We start from the raw sequence: 24461 nt of genomic DNA on the forward strand, positions 1-24461 counted from the left end.
TATGTCGTGTTTTTATATCCATTACACCCCCCAAAACAGTCTTTTAGAAGCGTTTGGATGTGGTTAAAATGTATTGTACACTGTGGACACTAAGTGAAGCCTGCTGCAGCTGCTGGACAGTCTCTACAGCACACAGAGCTCCATATTCTGCTCCAACAACAGAAGATTTTCTGCTTGCACTTTTTATAACTGTCTGCACTTTCTTCTGTTTCTTCATTGTTTGTGATTCTTGATTTAATTAAAAAAAAAAGTGTCTGGAACTAAAATGTAATGGAACCCTGCTGAAAAATCCAGCTTAAACCAGCCTAGAATGGTTGACTGGTTTTAGCTGGTCGACCAGCCTGGTTTTAGAGGGGTTTTGGCCACTTCCAGGCTGGTTTCCAGCCTGGTTTTAGCTGGACAGGCTGAGAGATGACCAGCTAAAACTGACCAGCCTAGCCAGAATGGGAGCCCAGCCAAAACCAGCTATGTCCTGCTTAAACCAGGATGGTCAAGCTGGTTTTAGATGGTTTTAGCTGGTCACTTTCCTGCCTGACCAGCTAAGACCAGGCTAGAAATGGCTGCACTGTAAACCCTAATGCTGTAACTAATTAATTGAATTGAGTTCTATTAACTTAAATCATTAAAATTCGTTTATCTTAATTAACCTTGATGAGTATTTAGAACTTTTTCTTATTTTTGAGTTTGAAAAAATGTAATCTTTCAAGTAAGGTGAACAATTCTGCTGGGTTTAATTTATACAAAATGTCTCTTTAAAGTTTCATTAACTCAAAATCTGTCAGCCCAGTGATTTTGCGTCTGACGTCATCCAGGTTCACGTACGTGCTCATGCTTCATTCGTTTTTTTCAAGATGGCGGATCGGCATCGCTTCAAACTACAGTAAGTAAAATATTTACAAATCCAAGAAATATTAAATGTATGTTTTAATTAATATAATCACAGTAACAGTTCAATGTAATGTAGAGTTAATCAGGGTGCGTTTACATGTCGTACATTAAAGAAAACATGTTTAGCCTCACTTGTTGCTAACTAACGTTAACATTACTGTTTAAAAAGTTAGAATCAGTGCAACGTTAGCGTTAGTTGTAATGTGTTAACTCTGAATTTTAACAGAGTGTGATAAAGACAAAAATATTTAAAATCGGCAGATTACATTTTTCAAAAAAAATTTAAATCTTGGCGCGAGTATGCCTTTTCTCAGCCTGTGCTGAAGTTGTCATGGAGACGCGCGCTCTCACAACCGTATGTCATGGCGCTGCGCTGAACTCCATCCAGTGTGTGAATGTGGTATTATCTTCGCGATCTGTAGGCACTTCGGAAACGAAAGGCGCAAGAAACGTAACGTTAATCATAACTCAAATGATCTCCGCCTAATCCCTAAACGGTATTTTCTGATGACGCTCAAAAACGTAGTCTCAAAACTTAACTCTGTCACATTGTCACATTGTAACATTGCTTGCTGATCCATGTATGAGGATAGCCTGACGGAGAACATTTAAGCTGCGCCCCTCACCTGAGCAGGTACAGAGCAGAGCTTCAATTTACACTACCACATTGAGGTAAAGTTGGTTTTATATTCATACATTCATTTAGTAACAACTTGTGACTCGCTCCATAAATTGTTTACCATGGTACTTTGTCTATTCGTTCTGAAATCACATGCAAGTATGACATGAAAACAATATTACACTAAATGCACAATTTTTTTTGACTGAACAATGTTGTACTTTGAAAGTCATTGGCTGCTAATATGATTTCACCATTAAGAATATGCAAAAATTACCTTTCTGAAATTATATTATTAAGGAGAAAGTCTGAATGTGTAAATATAAAACTAACTTTACCTCAATCACCAGCACTGATCAACACTTAATATTTTCTTGCGCTTAAGGCCACATCTCTGCATATCAATGATTACCTGATTAATGCGATCAGTTAAGTGAGTTTAAATGTCATTTAGGTCAAATGTATTTTAAAGGTATGATAAAAGTTTGTTTTTTTTTCAATCTATTTTTTAAAATGTTTACTCTGGAGAGAATATAAACAGCCTAAAAAACAAAGTATGCATATCTATAACACATTAATACAAAATTATGTTATTAAATTAAATAATAACAAAACAAAATATTTAAGACGTGGTAAACAAGACATAGTTTTCTGATGTGCAAATTTTGTAGCTTAAAATATATTTATATCTTAAAAATATAAATATTTTAGTATATATTTTTACATCATTAGACAATAAGGTAAGTTTTGTTATTTCTAGCTTTTAAAATCAGGCCTTAAATTTCTTTGTCGTCCTATTCTGTTTTAGAAATTTCAATACTGTTTAAATTAAATCTGTGTTCATCGAATCAAAGCAACTAACATGATAATCAGCTCTATTGCTAACCATTTTGGAGGTTAACGTTAGACATCATGCAATTGTACTACTTCCACTCTCAGCTAAATGACACTGTGACTTTGTGTACATACAGAATTGAAGGTCGGGTGTTGCTGACTACAGATAGGTTCTTAAATGGAGGCATGTGAAAGGTGGGTAAAATATTTATTTTGAACTACTATGCCTGGCATATCCAGATAAAATAAATATTACAGTGTATTTATCAATGATACTTTTGCAGCAAGGAAAGTGAAACTTCAGCTAGACCTTGAGTTCAGTTTACAACATGAAGATCCTGCTTTCAACATCTGATCAACACCTGATTTTCATCTGGGGTAAAAAATAGATAAGTAAATGAAACATAATAATAATATTAATACATTTTTTCTAGAATTGTATATTTTGTGGTGTGGGTTTGTTTTATGAAATTCTCTCTTGTTTCTTTTTGCTGTTTGCAGAGTACCAACATGTTACAAATGAGAATTTTCCCCACAAATTCTTTGCACAACTGGACCACCACCTAATTCATTTGATGACAATTTTAAGGCAAACAGCATCCAAAACTGGCAAGACAGCAGATTCCCTGGCTAATCTTTTAAAGGTTTATGATGAGCAGGTATGTTTGGGGTCACGTGTTAAAGTATACATTAAAATATAATTTGAATTTTTTTTTTATTTTATTTTAATTTTTAAAAAATTGATTCTTGATTTCCAGGAACTGCATGATGTCAGTTCATGACGGACTACTGTTATCAGAGGTCTTTTGGTCTTGCTGCGTGAGCGTGACTTAAGATTCTTTAGGAACACCCTGGTAAGACTTGATTCATTCTTTTCACAATTAGGCATGTTTAATAAAAAGATGAAAGTTTTGAAAACTTTTACTTAATAACATATTTGTAATCACGAATAGTTGATGAATCATATAATATTGGCTCAGTCATTGTGATACTGTCCTTACATTAATATGCTTGAATTATATTTTTAGATTGATAATCCTGCTGACTGAAGATGCTTTATTGGCCCTGCATTCACTGAGGGTCTCTGTTGTCCTGAAGAATGAATTGGACACCACCCACAGCACACTTCCAGACCTTTCTTGTCTTGTATGGATTAATGTATGCTCTTCACATAATATATAGTAAAGGACTTTGAACTTGTGCAAAAAGTTTTGCTTGGCATGGATGATGGAAAATAAAAAGTCTCGTAGCATGGAAACCTTAAAGAATGAGTTAATGTAGAGCTTTTTTTTTTTTTTTTTTTTTACTTAATAAAGACTGTCTCTGGGGTAGTAACTTCAAAACATTTATTTACCTTTAATTGGTAAGTATGCATTTTATTATATATAGGGATAGTTTGTCCAAATGTAAAATTCTGTCATTTACTAACTCTTCACTTGTCCCAAACCTGCTTGAATTTCTTGCTTCTGTTGAACACAAAAGTTAAGTAAAGCTGACAACCTGTAACCACTGACTTTCTAATAGGAAAACAAATACTGTGGAAATCGGTGGTTACAGGTCTCAGCTTTTTTTTTTTTTTGGTCAAAAATAACCTTTTAAGTGTTCAACAGAAGAAAGAAACTCAAACAGGTTTGGAATAAGTAAATGACAGAATCATAGTTCAACCAAGACTGAATATATATATATATATATATATATATATATATATATATATATATATATATATATATATATATATATATATATATATATATATATATATATAAAATATGCTCTCCGTTAAACAGAAATTGGGGGAAAAAATAAATGGGGGCGAATAATTCTGACTTCAACGAGATATATATATATATACAGTTTCTGTGTAGTTTACACTAAACGAGTCACTTCACAGAATGTGCACTTATTATTTTTTTAACGAATGCCTTAAGACTAAGTTTTACACTTATTAATGTATTATTAAATTTTATCAAACTTATAGTTGTTTTTTCTTGAGGCTCTTATGTCTGATATCATATTTACATTGTGGGTAATTTTTATTAATTTTAGAATAGTGTTCATTTTCAATCTCTTTATGTCTAATAGTTTTTATCGTTTTAAGACATTTGTAATTGCATAGGAGACAAATTTGAAAGTACTGTTGGACATTTTTTCTTTAAAAATAAATGTCTAAAATGGTATTGTCTGTGTGTTTTAAATTACAGATTTATTTTGACAGATTTATGGGGTTTAAAGATTAAAATAATGGCTAATTTTATTTGTGAAACAGACGATGGAGAAGTTAATTTTTAAAAAATGCTATAAAAATGTATGAGCTGGGTGATTTAAGTATTTAAAGTTGAAAGAAATTAAAGCAATTAAGTTAATTGGTATTAAAATGTATGAGCTGGGTGACTAAGTATTTAAAGTTGAAAGAAATTAAAGCAATTAAGTTAATTGGTATTAAAATGTATGAGCTGGGTGACTAAGTATTTAAAGTTTGGAAAATTTAAAACAATTAAGTCAATTGCAATTAAAACGTATAAGCTGAGTAACTTGGGTATTTTAAGTTAGGTGAAGTGTCTTGCATGAGTACAACAAACTCAAAACTTAATGTTTCTGTTTACTTAAAATAGATAATTTAATAAATTAAAAAATTTGACGTAACTGATTACCTCAAATTTTTTGAGTTTTGTCAACTTATTCGGGATTACAGTGTGGAAGTGGCCAAAACCCTTCTAAAACCAGGCTGATCGACCAGCTAAAACCAGCCAACCATCCTAGGCTGGTTTAAGCTGGATTTTTCAGCAGGGAAATGAAGCATTTTCAATATTTTGGAAAACTGTATGTTATTTATTTACACAGCCATAGTTATACAACTAATAGGAGTACTAGTAACAGTATTAATATCATGGAAAAAATAACATTTAATCAAAATATTAACCCAAATATTGATATTTAATCAAAATATTAACATTAATATTTGATTAAAATATTAAATATTATTAAAATCAAATTAACCCAATGCTTTGGTTTAAAATATAGCCCATAGTTGGGAAGGTGCCATAAAAAACCTATACTTGGGTTATATGATGGGGTATTTTTAACCCAACTTTTTAAACTCAGTATATGGAAAGATTTGTCCAATAAAATACACAAAATGTATGCAAATCTTTTTCCTTCCCCCTCATTACCTGTTGCATTTATTCCGTATAATCAATGTTTATGCAGTATCATCGCTACACATCAGATTCATCTGCACAATAATACGACTTACACAAATGTATAAAGTCATAATCATACTGTCTTAAAAATAAGGAATTGACTCATGCGAGTTGCTTCCAAACCAAGCTCTGCCAGAGGAACGTACCAAACCCGAGAGGAAAAGGGGAGGCCAGCTAACTGCCTTGCACATATATTCATAATATTCCATTGTAATTGCCAACTCATCCAACTTTAAGAAATGATTCGTTTTTAAACAAGCACTATCACAAACGTATATCGTCGAATTTTTAAAGTAAGCTCGACGTTTGTCACAAAGTTGAGCTGTTTCCCCCTGTCAGCGCTGAAAATCTAAACTAACAGTGAGCACTCTCGAGGTGTGAGGAACTGAAAACGGCTCTTCGCGCGGCCCGATGGAAAGCCACTGCATCCAGTTTGTATAACAAATAGACAAACGTTTCCGCTTGTGTATTTACTCGGTAATGTCGGCAGCAACATCAGTGGAATCGAAACGGACTGTTGGCATATGCTGTCGTCTTGTAACAAGGTAATAATTTTGAAATCTACTCTCCTATGAGATTTAACGCATCCATCAACAGCACCCAGGAGCAATATCCAGCTCCATATGCTTAACTTATGGCTATTTCTTTGATATTTCTTCTATACATATTTCTGTTTTACCAGTTATGCTTTATGCATGAATATATGAAGTGGTCGTGTTGGTGAATTGCAACATTAAGCAATGCACACCATATCACCCACATCTCCAAAAGCAGGACACATTGTTTCCTTTTTTTTGTTGCCAGGAAGATGCTTTCATTGCACTGTAGCGGCATAATGGAGAACATATAGATGCACATAGCTGAGATAAAGACTAATGGGTAGTGCATTAGCAGCTCAGGCTGACTGACTGATGAAGGAAGGTGGGTGTATTGATATGTGCAGAGCGCCGAAGACATGCACTGATTAAACTGTATATATGAGGCAATGCTGTAATACGTCATTTCTGAATCTAAACAGTCCAAATACAGTGGAAAAGAGAGACTGTACTGTTGTACGATGAAAAGTAACTTCAGGACGTGGCTGTTGTGGTTGCTTTTGATAAACCGATGACCGATTAATCGACTTTTTTATTTTTAGATTTAGCTATAATTGTTTCCAAATAACATGTAGTGTCTATTCAGAAATACTCTTTTAAATGGTTTTATGCGTTCAGTTATTTCTAATAATAATTGTGAAAATTACTTACTCGATAGATATCGATTGTTAACTGTAGCCCTTCTTCTGAAATATTAGAATTATTCTGATATCGGTCTATTAATTACAGATGTAAGTCGCTTTTTAAAATATACATCCTGTTTCGGAATATTGTGACTTTAATATTCTGTCAATTTTTAAAATAAAGCTGATTATTAAGATATGTCGATTAAAGGGGTTCTATTGTGAAAAAAACACTTTAATAAGTGGAACAGTCTGAATATAAACAGCTTCTAATTGAAAAAATGTATTCATTTTATTTTTCGTAATCACATTTCATAAAACCAGTCTGCAGAAACACTTTGATTGACAATCTTCCTTTGTACATGTCATCAAAGGGGGAAAGCCCATCCCATTAGTGATGATCTCTCACTCATTAGCATAGGACGTTAGTCTTGTTTTTGAGTTTGCCACTATGCTCTCACATAGGCATGTGTAGCCCCGCCCTCTTTTGAAAAAAGCACAGTCTCATTTTAATTTAATGCAACAGTCACCAAAACGGCACAATTAGGATCAAAGACTAAACGAGGCAATTCCAAAGAGTTTTACAAAATTATTTGTTAGGTATTTTGAACTAAAAATTCAAATACATGCTTTAGGGACATGAGAGACCTATTTGGCATCTTGTACAAATAGGCATAATAGGTCCCCTTTAATTGCGTTAATATAGTGTTAATATAGACCTATTCGAAAGTACTTATTTTGGTATTTCCTTTATAATAAGTTTGTTTATTACAGAATAATAGCAGAACAGTCAGTGTGAACTGTTTGATTCTTGATCGAAACATTAGAAACAAAACAACCCAACCTTAACCTTAAGCCAATATAAATTCATGATTAAAATAAAAACTCGGACTTATCACGACATTGTTCAGAAAATTTAATGTTTTATGATAAATGTGAATAAATACTGACAAGAAATGCTGGTCTTGTTATATAATCGGTATTATGTAGAAACGTAATAGCAGGGCTGGGCTATTTGGTCTAAAATTAAAATCTTGATTAATTGAAAATTTTAACTCAATTACGATTAATTAATGATTACTTTATTGATTTTATAGTTTACCGACATGTTTTGTACAATAAATATGCTCACATATTAAAAGTAAGAGATTTTTGATCGGTGCATTACTTGATTTTAAATTGATTGAAGTAAACACACACTATCTGTGAAACAACTTGCACTTTTGAAAACAAAACGGTGGTGGCAGAAGTATAAATCAAGGCTTAACTGAGCGGGGTCACGTGACTCCACATACCCAGCCCTTTATAATAGGCAACACAAAATTAACACCTCTGGCTCTTAGTGACACAATGAGGTTTTATGAAGCGAAATGTTCAGTTTGATGTTAACAACATTATTACCTTTAATCCACAGTCACATCAGGATTCATTTGTGTAGCCTGTATGTGTTTTTGGCATTTAAAGTGCTGGTAGCCATTGCATCAGAAATCAGCAGTTTCAGCTAAAAATCATTAATATTGATTTTAAAAAGTGACATTGATCTCAGCTAGGGTTGTAACGGTATGAATTTTTCACGGTATGATAATCGTCTAAAACAATACCACGGTTTGACGGTTTCGCGGTATACGGTATGTTACAAATGTTACAAAATAATTAATAATTAAATAACAGTGAAGCAAATTTGACTTTTTCCAAATAATATATTTTTAGTTCCTATAAACAACACCACTTACAATGAACAAATAAAAATAAGAAAATAATAAATAATGTGTCAAAGTCCAAATAAAGTCCAAATAAACATGGTGCAAATCCTCAGTAAAAAATAGATATAAATATTTACTATACTATAAATAGTTACATAACGAAACTAGATTCAATATGGAACATCCTTAGGTTTTATGTGCCAGCATGGATATGGTTGTCTATCGATATGGATTTGGATATGGTTGTCTGCAATGCAGACAAACAGCTGCATCTTCATTTGCGTCTTTTGAAAACAGCAAGAGCAGCAGTTCGTCTTTGCTGTGTCACTGTTTTGTCATGTTTCTGTGCTGCTGTGCATGCAAAAGTACTTAGTATGAGAATTATTTCATCCAAACTTTCTCATTCTCAATCTCTCATTCCGTGTTGTTCAAAAAGCTTGGTCCACAAACAAAAGCGAAACCTATGCTTATTGGTTGTGATATAGCGAGTTTGAACCAATCTGGGCATGGAGGAGGGACAATGCATCAATGTATCATGTCTGATTTGTCCGGAGACACAGTGACGAGCGTTTCTTTGTCAAATCAGCGTTGTCAAATGTTGATGACGTAACCGCACTGATTCCGGAGCCTCTGAAAGTCCGCGAATGTTATGTGATACAGAACTGGAAAGCTGAGATTCTCTTCTTTATGCCAATCTTTGAATTGTATGAATCGGATCAGCGGATCAAAAGTTATTAAACATTTAAGAGCAATACTTATTTTTAGCCGCGGGCGGCTGTCTCGATCTTTAAGGGTTAAAACCGTTGATATGCAATTGTTCATGGTATGATAATCGTGCACGTTCAAATCGTGGTAAACCGTCATACCGGTATATTGTTACAACCCTAATCTCAGCATATTTTCCTTTATGTGTGAACTGTCCCTTTAAAAGAGACTTGTAATCTCTGAAATGTCACTAATGGACTCTATATTGGAATAAAGAAGCATTGTGCAAATTGAGGCTTATCCAAACCAGAACATCTCACTCAGGAAACCCAGTCTAGACCAGACAGTTGGCCTGAAATCCTGTGATTTTTTTCAGTGTGATCTCAGCTTGAATCTGCCAACAATGACAGACTCAGACAGATTGACCACAGTGAGCTAAAACTGTACCCGTAAGATTGCGTCAAAGCCTCCGAAATTAATTAAACAAGCTCGAAAACACCAACTCAACGTCTAATTAGGGTCGAGCACCCAAACTGTTGGACGGTTAGCTGTCATTTTTATGTCAGTGTTACGTCTCCTCCAGTCGCCCTTCCTGACGACCACAATACCGGGAAGTTCAGGATTTCCTTTCTGAAATCGTCAGGCTGTGACTCCACTTCTGGAGGATCAGTGAACCAGCTGGAGCTAAAACTACAACCTCATGTACTGTACATGTTCCAGATCAGATCTAAATATTAATTATTCATTATTATTATAAATTATATTAAATATTCTCTTGTCTGCAAATATGCATTTAATTGTATTATATTATCACATGTTTTATTTTTTGAACAAATTTTACTAAATAAATCAAAGATAAAACACATTTTATTGATCAATTTTGTGTGCATATACAAATGAACTATTTTCTTTCACTTCCAAAAATATATATCTATAAAAATGTACTGGTTTTATCACCAATATATGCAATTGACTAGTTTTAGTAATTGCTTCTTAAATTATTTAATTCATTTTACAATGAAATAAAATAATAAAATCAGAAAATTCTGGGATAGGTCTGTCTGTTTGTATCTGTTTGTGTGTGTGTGTGTGTGTGTGTGTGTGTGTGTGTGTGTGTGTGTGTGTGTGTGTGTGTGTGTGCGTGTGTGTGTGTGTGTGTGTGTGTATACACACACACACACACACACACACACACACACACACACACACACACACACACACTCACTTGCCACTTTATTTGGTACACCTGTCCAACTGCTCGTTAACGCAAATTTCTAATCAGCCAATCACATGGCAGCAACTCAATGCATTTAGACATGGTCAAGATGATCTGCTGCAGTTCAAGCCGAGTATCAGAATGGGGAAGAAGGGTGATTTTAGTGACTTTGAACGTGTCATAGTTGTTGGTGCCAGATGGGCTGGTCTGAGTATTTCAGAAACTGCTGATCTACTGGGATTTTCACGCACAACCTAGGGTTTACAGAGAATGGTCTGAAAAAGAGAAAATATTCAGTGAGCGGCAGTTCTGTGGGTGCAAACGCCTTGTTGATGTCAGAGGAGAATGGCCAGACTGGTTCAAGCTGATAGAAAGGACACAGTAACTCAAATAACCACTCGTTGCAATCAAGATTTTCAGAATAGCATCTCTGAACACTCAACACGTCCAACCTTGATGGGCCAGAGTAGCAAAAGACCACACCGGGTGCCACTCATGTCAGCTAAGAACAGGAAACTGAGGCTACAATTCGCACAAGGTCAGCAAAATTGGACAACAGAAGACTGGAAAAACGTTGCCTGGTCTGATGAGTCTCGATTTCTGCTGCAACATGCGGATGGTAGGGTCAGAATTTGGTGTCAACAACATGAAACCATGAATCCATCCTGCCTTTTATCAGTGGTTTAGGCTGGTGGTGGTGGTGTAATGGTGTGGGGGATGTTTTCTTGGCACACTTTGGGCCTATTAGTACCAATTGAGCATTGTGTCATTGCCACAGCCTACCTGAGTATTGTTGCTGACCATATCCATGCCTTTATGACCACAGTGGACTCATCTTTTGATGGCTACTTCCAGCAGGATACGGCACCATGTCATAAAGCCTGAATCATCTCAGACTGGCTATCATGTCAAAATGGACCAAAATCTCTGAGGAAAATTTCCATTACCTTGTTTAATCTATGTCACGAAGACAGTTCTAAAGGCAAAATGGGCTCCAACCCAGTACTAGTAAGGTGTACCTAATAAAGGGAGCAGTGAGTGTATAAATGCAGTTAATTACCAATAGAAAATATTCACAATTTACAAAAAAAAAAAGTTTTTTCTTACCCAGATTGGATTGGACTTTGATAGATACAATGTTGTTATTGGTTAGTATTGTTTTTCCCCACTCACAAGGCCTCAAAGACATCAGCAGGAAAATTAGGTTGTTTCAGAGACTGGGAAAGTTGTAATAATTTACAAAAAGAGTTGTGCAACCTCAATTAAATGTTTTTTTTTCTTTAAATTGAAAATGAGTAAATGTAACGTAAATGGTGTTTATATTTGTTTGACCCAGAAGCCGCCTTTCCACTGCACACGACATTTGGACATGACTGTCGGAATACGCCCCCTTGTGGCAGCCGCACAGTATTTTCAGTGTTGTCGTGCACCATGGGGGAGAAGCTGATTCTCACGGTGTCCGAAATAAAGGAGTGCAAAAGCAAGAGCCTTTATTCTCTGTGCGTTTATATAATTTAATGAATGAATGAATACTAGAAACTCATAGACCGCTAAAATATTGGAGGGAATGTGGAGACGACATTAAAAATATAGATTTCTTGCTTACATTTATGAACAGAAAAGTTTTTTTTTAAATAGACTTTTTATAATTAAAAAAATAACCAAATAGACTTCTATTTCTCATCTCGCACGCACGGACCTGCTTGGACGGAATACATCATATCCGGTCGGCAGGTCGCATACGGTCTAGTCGCAGGAGTTCAAATATTTCAACGGATCTGCAGCTCAATTCGAATTCGGAATTTTCAGCATACGGAGATGATTGGAACTCCACGCAGCGCCCGAACTGCTCTCCATTGGAAATAAATGACTTCCGGTCTGTCGCTTGTCGTTTATCGTGTGCAGTGGAAAGGAGGTTAGAGAGAGACACTCTGTACACTCAGCGACCATATTTGCAATCCAAAAGTTCATCCAAGAGCTATTAAAAATTAATAGGGGAATCCTGAAAACTCAATTAAATTACATGTTTCAAATCACCAATCAAAATCGTAAGTGATCCATCCTATTATTGTAGTTTTGCAAGTAATTATGTTTAAAACATGTTATTTATTACAGTTTGCTACTGCCATGCACAAATAATTGGCACTACACTCATTTCCTTTATGGCTGTTTCCGTGGTAACCAGAAAAAGCAGTGGGAATCACTGGAAGAACAGAGACAGAAGCTGTAGTAAACACCAAAAGACGACACTAGAGGGACACAATATGTGCTGTGATGTTATTTGTCTTGTCAAAATTATAACATCTGTCCAGATGGACAACGGATGAAAAATAGCCTTTTGGCTAACTCTTGTGCATTTTGCAGCAATGCTAATTAATGTACATTATCCCTGCCAAACAAACAAACAAACAAACAAACAAACAAACAAATAATTTAAAACAATTAAATGCAGGCTTATAATAGTCAGCAAATGACAGGACTATCCATAACCACCAAGCAAACCATTACAGACCCCTCCCCCAAGGAACTGCTTGGCTATAAAAATTGATGGTTGGCTACTTTGACTGGAAGTCAGGACTTCCTTCATTTAGGTGGCCAGCCATATTGAACGTTCCACACTTTTCCCTATTCACAGTAATGCAAGTCAACTGACAAGGCTGTATGTCTTGAGTCATTGGTTGAAACAACTACAGAGTCCAGCCCTTGGTCTTTTCAACCAAGTTCTGTTTCTGTCTACATTCAGATTGTATTGGGATATAAATACCGAAACAGCAGTCAAGCGATGTTTGAAATCAACTTGATGCTTCAAATTAAGGTTGTATTATTTGCATTGTTACAGCAACCGGTGGTGAAAAGCAACCATTAAAATGCATTGATTAATGAATACTTTATATTCAAAAAAGCTGAACCATTAATGAAACATGAACTCTTTATAAGCAAGTTCTTTAATTTGAATTGAGATCAAACATAAACAGTAACTTCACTGACCCTGATTACAATTTTCTTTTAGTCATAACAGTGAAAGCGTCTTGTAATAGCCATCAGTAACACTCCAGTTGAATGCCCTATTAGAAATAAGACAGTCAATCATCTTTCCCACATCGGGAGAGTTACGGTGTGGAGAAGCCCCAAAGAAGCGTACCATCCAGACTGCGCCCGGAGTGAAGCATGTGGGTGGATCAGTAATGGTTTGGGCCAGTGGTGTAGTCCTTGCTATACGCACGTATACTCAGTATGCCTACTTTTTTCCACAAGCTGTTTGGGTATTACCATTTCTGAGGATCAATAATTGCGCATGCCTTCAGTATACTCACTTGTTTTGGTGAATTTTGTGCCTTCGCATCTCCTTTAAATGTCTACCAAATGTATTTTTTTATTTGCATCTTAATTTGTTGCAATTGGTGCATTTGTTTAATTTTCCTCATTCTTCGCCCCCTGACGACCGCAGCAGCCTTAAAAACATGTCGTAAGAGTTTTTCGAAGATCACAACAAATCAACTGAATGATGTAAAATTAAAAAACAGCATGGGCGCCCCTTTAGCACTTCTAGATTTCCATTCGGCCCCCTAAAACATTATTTGCGATTACCTCATAAACTGTAAATCACTAAATGACCGCCTCAGTCCCCTAAAAATTTGATATAAAAACGGAGGCAGACTTCCTCTCCTCTGTTTTCAACTCGTTTTTCATTTAGTCAGCAAAAAACAGTTGTGAGCGCAAGGTGTGTTTATCGATAGATTGTTGGAATATCTGCATATTATTATATATATATTTAATTAGGCTCATATACATTAAAATACAGCTTAATATAATCAGCCATTCTCCAGGTCTGCTGAGGTCACTATAATAGCCAAGCATAACTGAATTGGAATTAAAATGAATACATTTGTTTAAATATTTTTAAATAAATAGTTCACCCAAAAATGAAAATTGTCATCATTTACTCAACCTTTACTTTTTCCAAACTGATTTGTCTTTTTTTATTCAGTTGAACACAAAAGAAGATATTTTGAAGAGAGCTGGACACCATAGTTATATATATATATATATATATATATATATATATATATATAGCTAATGAATCGAGGAAACATTGACTTTTGTCGTCCCTTTGCCTACTTTTAAAATTTGGATTGGGTGGGTAATAGTATACCACCTTTTTTTTTAGGACTACACGCCTGGTTTGGGCTGCAATATCATGGTATTACCTAGGCCCAATACTTGTGCTAGATAGACTACCGAATCATTCTGAAGGACCATGTGCACCCAATGGTTCAAACTAGGCATGGGGCGATAACCAGTTTCAAGGTTTACCGCGGTTTGAAAAAGTTAAAGTTTTGAAACTGCAAACATTTAGTTTTTATATCGTTCCCAAGGTATATGTAAGGTTTTTGTGTGTGTTTGTGTTTTAAGACTATTTCATTAGGTTTTTTAGGGCAACAGTATTTACAGAAAAAGGACCCTCCACAACAAAAGCTACTGGTCAGCCCATGATTCAGGAATTTGTCCAAAAAACAAGTAATTTACACCAGCATACAAGCATGCTGTAGACCTGAACAGTGCAGTGGCTTTTCTTTATATCCAAATAAAACTATCCCAAGATGCCTTTTCAAGTTGCTATGAAATCTGTAATTTTGAAACTAATGAAGACAGCCAGTGAATTACTTAAATTGTTTTGCTTGACATGTTCAAAATAAAGAAGCCAAACTATTTTAAAATGTTTCTTAAAACAAAACATATTGTGCTCAATGAGGAAAAAAGTCATTGTTTTTGTAGCCAGACATTTTGAAATAAGTTATTTTTGAGCAGTAGTCAAAATACCGTGAAACCATGATGTTTTTATCCAAGGTTATCATATCGTCAGAATTTTATACCGGCCTGTGCCTAGTTCAAACATTGTATCCTGAAGGCGGTGCCATGTATCTGGATGATAACAACAATACATGTGATTTGAGGAACATGAAAATGAAGTTGAATCTCTTATGGCCTGCACAGTCACCAGATCGAAATATTATTGAGCCACTCTGTGTTTTGGAGGAGCGAATCAGGAAACGTTTTCTTCCACCAGCATCCCATAATGACCTGGCCATTAATCTGCAAGAAGAATGGCTCAAAATCCCTCAGGCCACTGTCCACTTCTGTATCTGTCACTCCCAAGACGAATTAATGCTCTATTGCTCAAAAAATGAGGCACTATACAACATACTAATGAATTACTGTGGTCTAAAACCAGATGTTCAGTTTTTATATAGAATATAAATACTAAAAAAACTGTAGGAAACTACTTTTTATTAGCACTTGTCTATTATGTAGTAGACAGAATTTTGATGATTTCAAAGCAAACAATCTTAAATTAGTTTTTTTAATGTTTTTTTTATTAGTTTATTAAATTAAAGCTTCAATTATGATATTTAAATAAATATTATAATACATATAAAATATCATATTTAGCATTTTTTTAGCATTTACTTGTGTGTTTTGCAGGTGTAGTGGTCTTCATGGCGGCCAGCAGCGTGGTTCCTGGGGACAATCTGCCCGTATATAAGCTGGTGGTGGTGGGCGACGGTGGCGTAGGCAAGAGCGCACTCACTATCCAGTTTTTCCAGAAGATCTTCGTGCCCGATTACGACCCTACCATTGAGGACTCCTACCTCAAGCACACTGAGATCGACGGCCAGTGGGCCATTCTGGACGGTGAGCACAGCCCTGTCAGGCCAGCAGAGGGCAGCTCTAGCCTAACTAATGTATGAACATAAGACACAAAGAATGAATTACCATGTTAGCGTGGCAGAAATGGCAAAATCTTTTTCAGAGCAATTAATATTTACATTTATATGTCTGAATATATCAATCTAAAGTTAAATTCAAAATTATTAGCCCTCCTTTGAATTTTTTTATTCTTTTTAAATTAAATTATTTTAAAGGTGCTTTTCAACAGACAGAGCTTTTTTTTCTTAACACATTTTAAACAATAGTTTTAATAACTGATTGTTTTTTTTAGGTTTAAGTCATTGTATAACAGTACTGGTTCATTCTGTAGCCAATGGAAAAAAACATTTCTTAAGAGGGCTAATAATAGTTTTTAATAATAAAAAAAAGAGGTATAAACTGCGTTTATTCCAGACAAACTAAAATAAATATGAGTTTCTATAAAATAAAGAATATTATAGAAAATACTTTTAACATCTGTTAAACATCACTTGGGAAATATTTAAAAAAGAATAACAAATTCTGGTGATTCTGATTCTGGTGTAAAACAATTATTAGTGTAAAACAGATGAGAATAAAATAAGAAATAAAAGAAAACAAAATAGTAAAAATGAAGAAAACACAGATCTAATATGTTTTTACTGTGCGTGTAGTTCTGGACACAGCCGGGCAGGAGGAGTTCAGTGCGATGAGAGAGCAGTACATGAGGACAGGAGACGGTTTCCTCATCGTCTTCTCCGTCACTGATAAAGCCAGCTTTGAACATGTGGACCGTTTCCATCAGCTCATCCTCAGAGTCAAAGACAGGTCTGAACACACACACACACACCCACAAGCTCACACTCATTCGCATACAAATGCACACATGCAGGAAATACTAAGACAGAAAAGAGGAGCGTTTTTTTCGTAATGAGACTATTTTCAGTGATGTTCCCTCTTTAGTGACTAATTTCGTTGTACCACACGGAGAGTAATAAATAATTTGGAACAAGTTACATGTGTCTTCGTTCGTTCACCAGCTGTAACGAATAAAGAAGGGAGTCAACCCCGAAACCAACATTATTTAGCCCTGGAGTAAAAAGTGAATCTCCCCTGCTATCTCTAACACTACATAGAGACAGAGCAGGAAAGGTTTACACATTACATTACAATTACGTAATTTGTTGGTTTAAAGATATCAGCCTAATTTAGACATTGGATCGATAACGATAATCTTAAAAACAGCATTTATCGGCCAATAACAATATGGCCGCCGATATGTCGTGCATCCACACACACACAAACAGACATACACACTCATGCACACACACTTACATTTAAAAACTCATACAGATGCACATGCACTCACACATTATACACACCCAGATAGAAATACTCAAAAATACAAATTCGCACACACAATTACACAAATTCACACTCAAACATACAAACACACACAGATTACAGACTCACACACTTAAACATACATACTCATGTACACACAATCACAAATAAACACTCAAATATTCAAACAATCACACACACTCAGACACAAAACACATAAACTCACATTACACTCGCTCTCACAAAACGCATACACGCATATACACACTCAAGCACAATCACATATAAACGCTTGCATTGACAGTTTTGCGCTTGAGCGCCTCCAAGTGGTGTTTACTGTAACTTCAGCAGCTCTGTGTACGTGAACAAAAGTGCCGATCTGATTGGTGCAGCAAAACAAAAAATGAGCAAGAGCTGTGTTTTTTTTAAATTACGCTTTTACACTTGCCGTTTTGCGCGTTGGTGTGCATGATCACATTGACGCCCTTTATTTAGTCACGAGGCGTTAAACGTCGATGGAAAACGCAAGCAAAAAAAGCCTCGGTGTGCACAGCCCTTAACATATAAATACACACGTTACACTAACTCTCGCAAAATGCACACACACATACCCTCATGCACACTGAGACAAACACAGACATGATTATGCATTACAATACATTTCTAAAATGGCGCTAAAAGCTATGAATCAAATAAAAACTTCTGATCCAGTTTTGGCTATTCGTTTAGACAACGTTTTAGTTAACATTGTTAACGCTAGTTAATAGCATAGACTGTAAAAGATATAGACGTAGTATCCGTGACATCACCCATACGCAAAAGAAGCGTAGGCGTGTTCACCAGGCGCCATTTCGTTCGCGGGTAATCACACCGATCGGGGGATACCAAACGAAGGCAAAGTGGTGGAGCGTGAGAGGAGCTATACATGCCTGCTGGAATTTTGCTTTGTCCGGCTTTTCTCTGGGAGAAACGCTTAATACTTCATTACCTGCGACTCATTGGTGTTCTGGCCACATGTGCTTGGTTGTATACTATATCAATAAAGTGTTTAGACTTTTAAAAACACAATTGTAATGCTTTGAGCAACTAAGCATTATTCTTATGACGTTTTTCTACAGGAGAAAAGTGCGAATTACTTTCAAAAACTTAAAAAATATAGGCTGTGTTAGTAAATGCAAGGCTATTATTGAAATCTAGGCATAACACTGTATGACAACGTTTCAATTCTATAGCTAACAGCTAATCGATCTTTCAGATTCTGGAGTGCTTTACAGGTCTAAACAAAATGATAAATAATTTGGTATATAAGTATAAAATTTCACTCACCTGGGACATGGAGGCCAAGTAAATGGTTTGTGAGCACAATTAAGTGCACACAGCATGCCATATTTTCTAATAATATTTAATAATAATGTGTTTTTTAAAAATTACGCTTTTACACTTGCCGTTTTGGTGTGCATGATCACATTGACGCCCTTTATTTAGTTACGAGGCGTTAAACGTCGATGGAAAACGCAAGCAAAAAAAGCCTCGGTGTGCACAGCCCTAAACATATAAATATACACGTTACACTAACTCTCGCAAAATGCACACACACATACCCTCATGCACACTGAGACAAACAAAGACACACACCACTGATGTTCACTAGTTTCATTGTGTGTTTGTGCTGTAGAGAGTCGTTTCCTATGGTTCTGGTGGCCAATAAAGTGGACCTGGTGCATTTACGCAAGATCACAAGTGAGCAGGGCCGAGAGATGGCCTCCAAACACAGTGTGAGTCAAACACTTCAGCATATACATTCCTCTTCCACAGATGGACGGGACAGCGAAAACGTTACCAGATATCATGATATTATTGGGTAATATTGTTTGTCCAACCCACAAGGCCTTGATAACATCAGCAGGAAAGTGATTTGACTATAGGAAACCTTCTCTTTATATTATACATTTCATTACATTTCTTTATTTTTATTATTGTTATGATATTGTTGTTATTAATTTGATTGTTTTTGAATAATGCAAACAAATAAATAGTACTGCATATCACTGTTCAATTTTCCATTTTAATTTTAATATCTACATTAATATTTTATTACATTATTATTGTACTGTTTTTGTATTTATAATAACTACAAATTTTATTATAAAATTTTTTAACTATTATTTAAAAAGTTGTATTATTATATTTTTATTGTACTTTTAAAAAAAATTGCAGACTAATTAGCAATGCAGGTAATTTGTTCACATTAGGAGCAACAATGATTATAATTTACATTTGTTTTAAATATTGTGTGTCACATTTACTATTAATCCTATTTGCTATTATAACTGTTCTATATTATGTCTTCAACCCAGATCACGTATATCGAGACGAGTGCGAAAGATCCACCAATGAATGTAGACAAAGCCTTTCACGAGCTGGTCAGAGTCATACGGTGAGTCCGGTTTTACCACTGCACCCCTACGTATGCTACAAACTGTTAGCACTTCGACTCATCCCAAAAGTTTTTCGATCTCCACTTCCAGTCAGCAGATCCCGGAACGGGGCCTGAAGAAAAAGCGGAAAGGCAAATGGCGAGCGGACAGACCTTCGGCTTCCCAGAGGCTGCACTGCGTCTTACTGTGAGCGCAAACCCTCTATCTCTGGGCGTCAACGCCGCGATGACCACATCCTGACTGTTAAAACAAACACACACACACATCATAATATCCAGGAAGTAGAGAAAATACAGCCTGAGCATTCCACTATTTTACGACAGAATTTTGAATTTTTCAAAATTCCGGAAAAAAAAAATGTATAAAAATGTGGAATTTCAGGCCGTTTTAGTTTGATTTTCTTGATCCGTCAGGATTCTTGCGCTGTTCACTCTCGTATCCTCTCAGAGAACAATTCAGAGACACACTTTCTGAGGCCTTGTTTTGTATAGTGTTTCTATATATTTATTGTGCCGATTTCTATATTGTTACGTGATTGTTAATACAGCGAAAAGGCTTCGGAATAATCTGTATGGGTCAGAAATGCACAACTGGTATATAAACACACACACATCTGTATGTAGATGTAGAAGTCTTCGAAAAAGGGGGCGGAGCAAATTCTGGTTACCATAGATACCACAATGTTATGATTATGCATTACAATACATTTCTAAAACGGCACTAAAAGCTAGAAACAAATAAAAACTTTTGATCCAATTTTGGCTATTCGTTTAGACAACGTTTTAGTTAACATTGTTAACGCTAGTTAATAGCATAGACTGTAAAAGATATGGACGTAGTATCCGTGACATCACCCATACGCAAAAGAAGCGTAGGCGTGTTCACCAGGCACCATTTCGTTCGCGGGTAATCACACCGATCGGGGGATACCAAACGAGGGCAAAGTGGTGGAGCGTGAGAGGAGCTATACATGCCTGCTGGAATTTTGCTTTGACCGGCTTTTCTTTGGGAGAAACGCTTAATACTTCATTACCTGCGACTCATTGGTGTTCTGGCCACATGTGCTTGGTTGTATACTATATCAATAAAGTGTTTAGACTTTTAAAAACACAATTGTAATGCTTTGAGCAACTAAGCATTGTTCTTATGACGTTTTTCTAAAGGAGTAAAGTGCGAATTACTTTCAAAAACCTAAAATATAGGCTGTGTTAGTAAATGCAAGGCTATTTATGAAATCTAGGCACAACACTGTATGACAACGTTTCAGTTCTATAGCCTACAGCTAATCGATCTTTCAGATTCTGGAGTGATTTACAGGTCTAAACAAAATTATAAATGATAAATGATTTTAAATCAAATAAATACATTTATAGATTTGGTATATAAGTATAAAATTTTACTCACCTGGGACATGGAGGCCAAGTAAATGGTTTGTGAGCACAATTAAGTGCACACAGCATGCCATTTCATATAATAATTGTAGGAAAGAATCCCAAAAAGCAATTGACTGTGTAAAGCCACATAAAACAAAACAAAAATACGATGTATATGCCAATTTCAGTGGTTAATCAGCCAGAATGACATGACGGCGATAAGCGAGACCTAGCTTTCACTCAAGTGGCCACGCCCTTAATTATGCTGACTTAATATAACTGAATAAAAATGAAATGCATGAAAAAATTCACTCCCCTCACAGTTGTCATGAACAGTAATATAAGCAATATGAACCAAAACCATCTTTTGTACCAGGTTGTTAACATGTTTCTATCAGCTGTAAAATTGGCCAATTTAGCATTGCAGTCAGTGGACATCCGGAGTTTATGGAGCCAGCCACCAAAGGCGAGTCAGTGAATTGCAGTTTCAGTTACTTCCGTATTGGCTTCACGAGGGAGAGCGGGAGGTTGTCGCTTGGTTAATAGTTAACGCTTTTTTTTGAAAAACTGTGAATCTATTCGCAAGTGTATTACGTGTTCACTTTATAGTCATGAGTGTGTACTCTACAGCCAAAAAACAATGGTGACTAAAAGACTATTTGTGGAGGCATATAGTGTTTCTTTACTAAATGACAATGCGACAATGCGTGGTGTAAACAATACACATTTATTTGTTATTTCCGCTGAATGTATTCACAAACATTTTTGTTTCTACACAATTTTTCTGTTTAACTCTTTGTTGTGTTTTAATATTTTTTACTTTAAAACTGAAAACAATCTATTCTCTCTCGATTTTCTGCTTATAAACAAATGGGTAACTATGGTAACCCGGATTGCATTTTCTGCCGCTAAACCAAACCCCCGATTTCTGATCGTATCCATAAACACTTTCAGACAGATTGATGACGTTATGTAAGCTCAACTTTAATGATATTTATTGTTATTCTATGATCTGTAAGTTGATCATAGATCAGGACCATCACGATGAAAGTTTTGTACATTTAATGCCTGAATTACGTTGCCATAAAACTGATTTGATCAGTAATTGCACAAAAAATAATGTTACAGTGTTACATTGTGTCTCTGATGCTTCTGTTATACAGTTACAATGTAATCTTCTACATTGTGACATCATAGATCGGTTTGAACTTGTGTTGTCATTTATTTTTTTCTCGTCTTGAATGCATCGTCACTTTACTTTGAATGTGTTTGGGCTTGTTTTGAAGTTCTCATCGATGTTTTGAATGTATCGTTTGTTGCTCTTTTCGCCAGTTTTGCTTTTGGATGTTTCGAAAAGGTCCAGCTTTAGTGTTTAGCAAATTAAAAGGAACATTGTCCAAGTAGCCGGTTCAGGCTGCCTCCTTCGTTTTGTGGTTGTGATTTTCTTACAGTATGTGTTACTTTAATCTTACGAAAGCAGATCTGTTTTGTTTTAAAAACTGGACGTCCTTCTGACATTTCTGACTTTGTTTGGAAAAACTTGGTGCAAATTTTTGTGGTTCAGTTATTACTGGATTTCTTTTTTAAATAATTTATTATACAAATTCTATGTATTCTGTGACCATGTTTGTATGAAGACGATTAAGGCCAAAAACTGCTTTGAAAAAGAAGGGAATTTTTGCATCAAGAATATTGTAAGAGTTTGTAAAATGGAATATAAACATATTATAATAAAAATCTAATAAACCAATCAATTTTGTGAGTGATATTTTCATTTTATTCATTTAAAATCTGCATTAATTCAGTGGTTCAATATCCAACATTCTAAGCTTCTAGAATCAATGGTCTCAAACTCAATTCCTGGAGGGCCGCAGCTCTGCATAGTTTAGCTCCAACCACCTCCGACTCACACCTGCTTATTGGTCTCTAGAAGTTTTGAATAACTTGATTAGTTGGATCATCTGTGTTTGATTAGAGTCAGAGCAAAACTGCAGTGTTTTTCTCCAACCCTTAGATGATGTAGAACATCTATGGCCCTCCAGGAATTGAGTTTGAGACCTATGAACGTGTTTTTCAACCACATTCCTGAAGGACCACCAGCACTGCATGTTTTGAATGTCTTCTTTGTCTGTCAAACCCATTACAGGTCTTTCAGTCTCTGCTGATGATTCTGAATCAGGTGTGTTTGTTTAAGGAGACATGCAAAATGCGAACTGATCTAGAAACAACCTAGCGAACCTTGTGGTAATGCGCTAGCAACTGCATCATAGCATCATACCAACTTCCAAGCAACTATCCTAAATACCACAGCAACTTTCTAGCAACTACTGTACCTTTTACAGTTAGTGAGAATAGCCGAACAACACACCTTTGCAACCGCTATGAATACTAACAACCACCCCAAATACCATAGCAACAACTCAAAATCAACCAACCAATCAATCAATCAATCAATCAATCAATCAATCAATCAATCAGTCAGTCTGTATGTCTGTCTGTCTATCTGACAGACTGTATAGCCTTCAAAATCTTCAACTTCTTCAAAGATCTTCAAATTTCTAAACTTCAAAATGTGTTTAAAAACTTTATTCATTAAGATTTCCTGCTTTAAAAAACTGCTTAAACCAGCCTAGGCTGCTTGGCTAATTTTAGCTGGTGGACCAGCTTGGTTTTAGAGAAGTTTGGGGCATTTTTAGGCTGGTTTTCAGCCATTTACAGCCTGGTCTTTGCTGGTCAGGCTGGAAAATGACTAGCTAAAACCTGCTTGACCAGCCTGGTTTAAGTTGGACATAGCTGGTTTAAGCTGGTCATCTTTCAACCTGACCAGCAAAGGCCAGCTGCTAATGGCCAAAACACCTCTAAAACCAGGCTGGTCCACCCCCTAAAACCAATCAACCAGCCTGCTGGTTAAGCTGTTTTTTTTAGCAGGGTTAATAATCATTATTCAAGTTACTGACAGTAACTTAACCTGTGAATGATAAAATTCAACAACAGTAAATGTAACTTAGCTTCGTTCATAGCACCACCATGACGTTTTGCTCATGTTTTGCCTTTCCATCCACACGATGGCGCTAATGACCAGGACTCAGCGAGCAAAAACGACGACTGGCAACGTGTATAGGTAAATATAAAACATTTACCCCAATTTTGTTGACGGGATCTGCTGCGGACACATAATTCAGGTACAGTTTCATAAACGTTTCATAAATCTTATCTTTAAAGCTGAACAGTATC

At 35.7% G+C, this 24461-nt stretch overlaps 1 protein-coding gene and 1 long non-coding RNA gene across 3 annotated transcripts; both read left to right on the forward strand.

Moving 5' to 3' along the window:
• The first annotated feature begins 835 nt into the window (after positions 1 to 835).
• Positions 836 to 3818, forward strand: LOC137488912 (uncharacterized). Of its 2 annotated transcripts, none has more exons than XR_011008200.2 (6): positions 836 to 880; positions 2479 to 2536; positions 2626 to 2734; positions 2843 to 3000; positions 3100 to 3195; positions 3370 to 3818. It is a non-coding gene; the product is annotated as an uncharacterized lncRNA (long non-coding RNA). The 2 variants fall into 2 exon arrangements; XR_011008201.2 differs by having other exon boundaries at positions 2626 to 2719.
• Positions 3819 to 5937: 2119 nt separating this feature from the next.
• Positions 5938 to 22977, forward strand: mrasb (muscle RAS oncogene homolog b). The gene is made up of 6 exons (XM_003200999.7): positions 5938 to 6086; positions 15869 to 16078; positions 16747 to 16900; positions 19092 to 19191; positions 19774 to 19853; positions 19945 to 22977. Exons 2-6 carry the CDS (start codon positions 15883 to 15885, stop codon positions 20042 to 20044), a joined length of 630 nt encoding a protein of 209 aa, XP_003201047.1. The 5' UTR covers positions 5938 to 6086; positions 15869 to 15882; the 3' UTR covers positions 20045 to 22977.
• The last annotated feature ends 1484 nt before the right edge of the window (positions 22978 to 24461 follow it).

Source organism: Danio rerio, chromosome 22 (assembly GCF_049306965.1).
Source record: "Danio rerio strain Tuebingen ecotype United States chromosome 22, GRCz12tu, whole genome shotgun sequence".
NCBI classification, from domain to species: domain Eukaryota; kingdom Metazoa; phylum Chordata; class Actinopteri; order Cypriniformes; family Danionidae; genus Danio; species Danio rerio.

Excerpts from the sequence above, each read along its gene's own strand:
- mrasb (XM_003200999.7), top strand. The coding sequence starts at position 15,883 with ATGGCGGCCAGCAGCGTGGTTCCTGGGGACAATCTGCCCGTATATAAG. Across the intron at positions 16,079-16,746 it reads CCAGTGGGCCATTCTGGACG|TTCTGGACACAGCCGGGCAG; the intron begins GTGAGCACAGCC and ends CTGTGCGTGTAG. Across the intron at positions 16,901-19,091 it reads ATCCTCAGAGTCAAAGACAG|AGAGTCGTTTCCTATGGTTC; the intron begins GTCTGAACACAC and ends TTTGTGCTGTAG.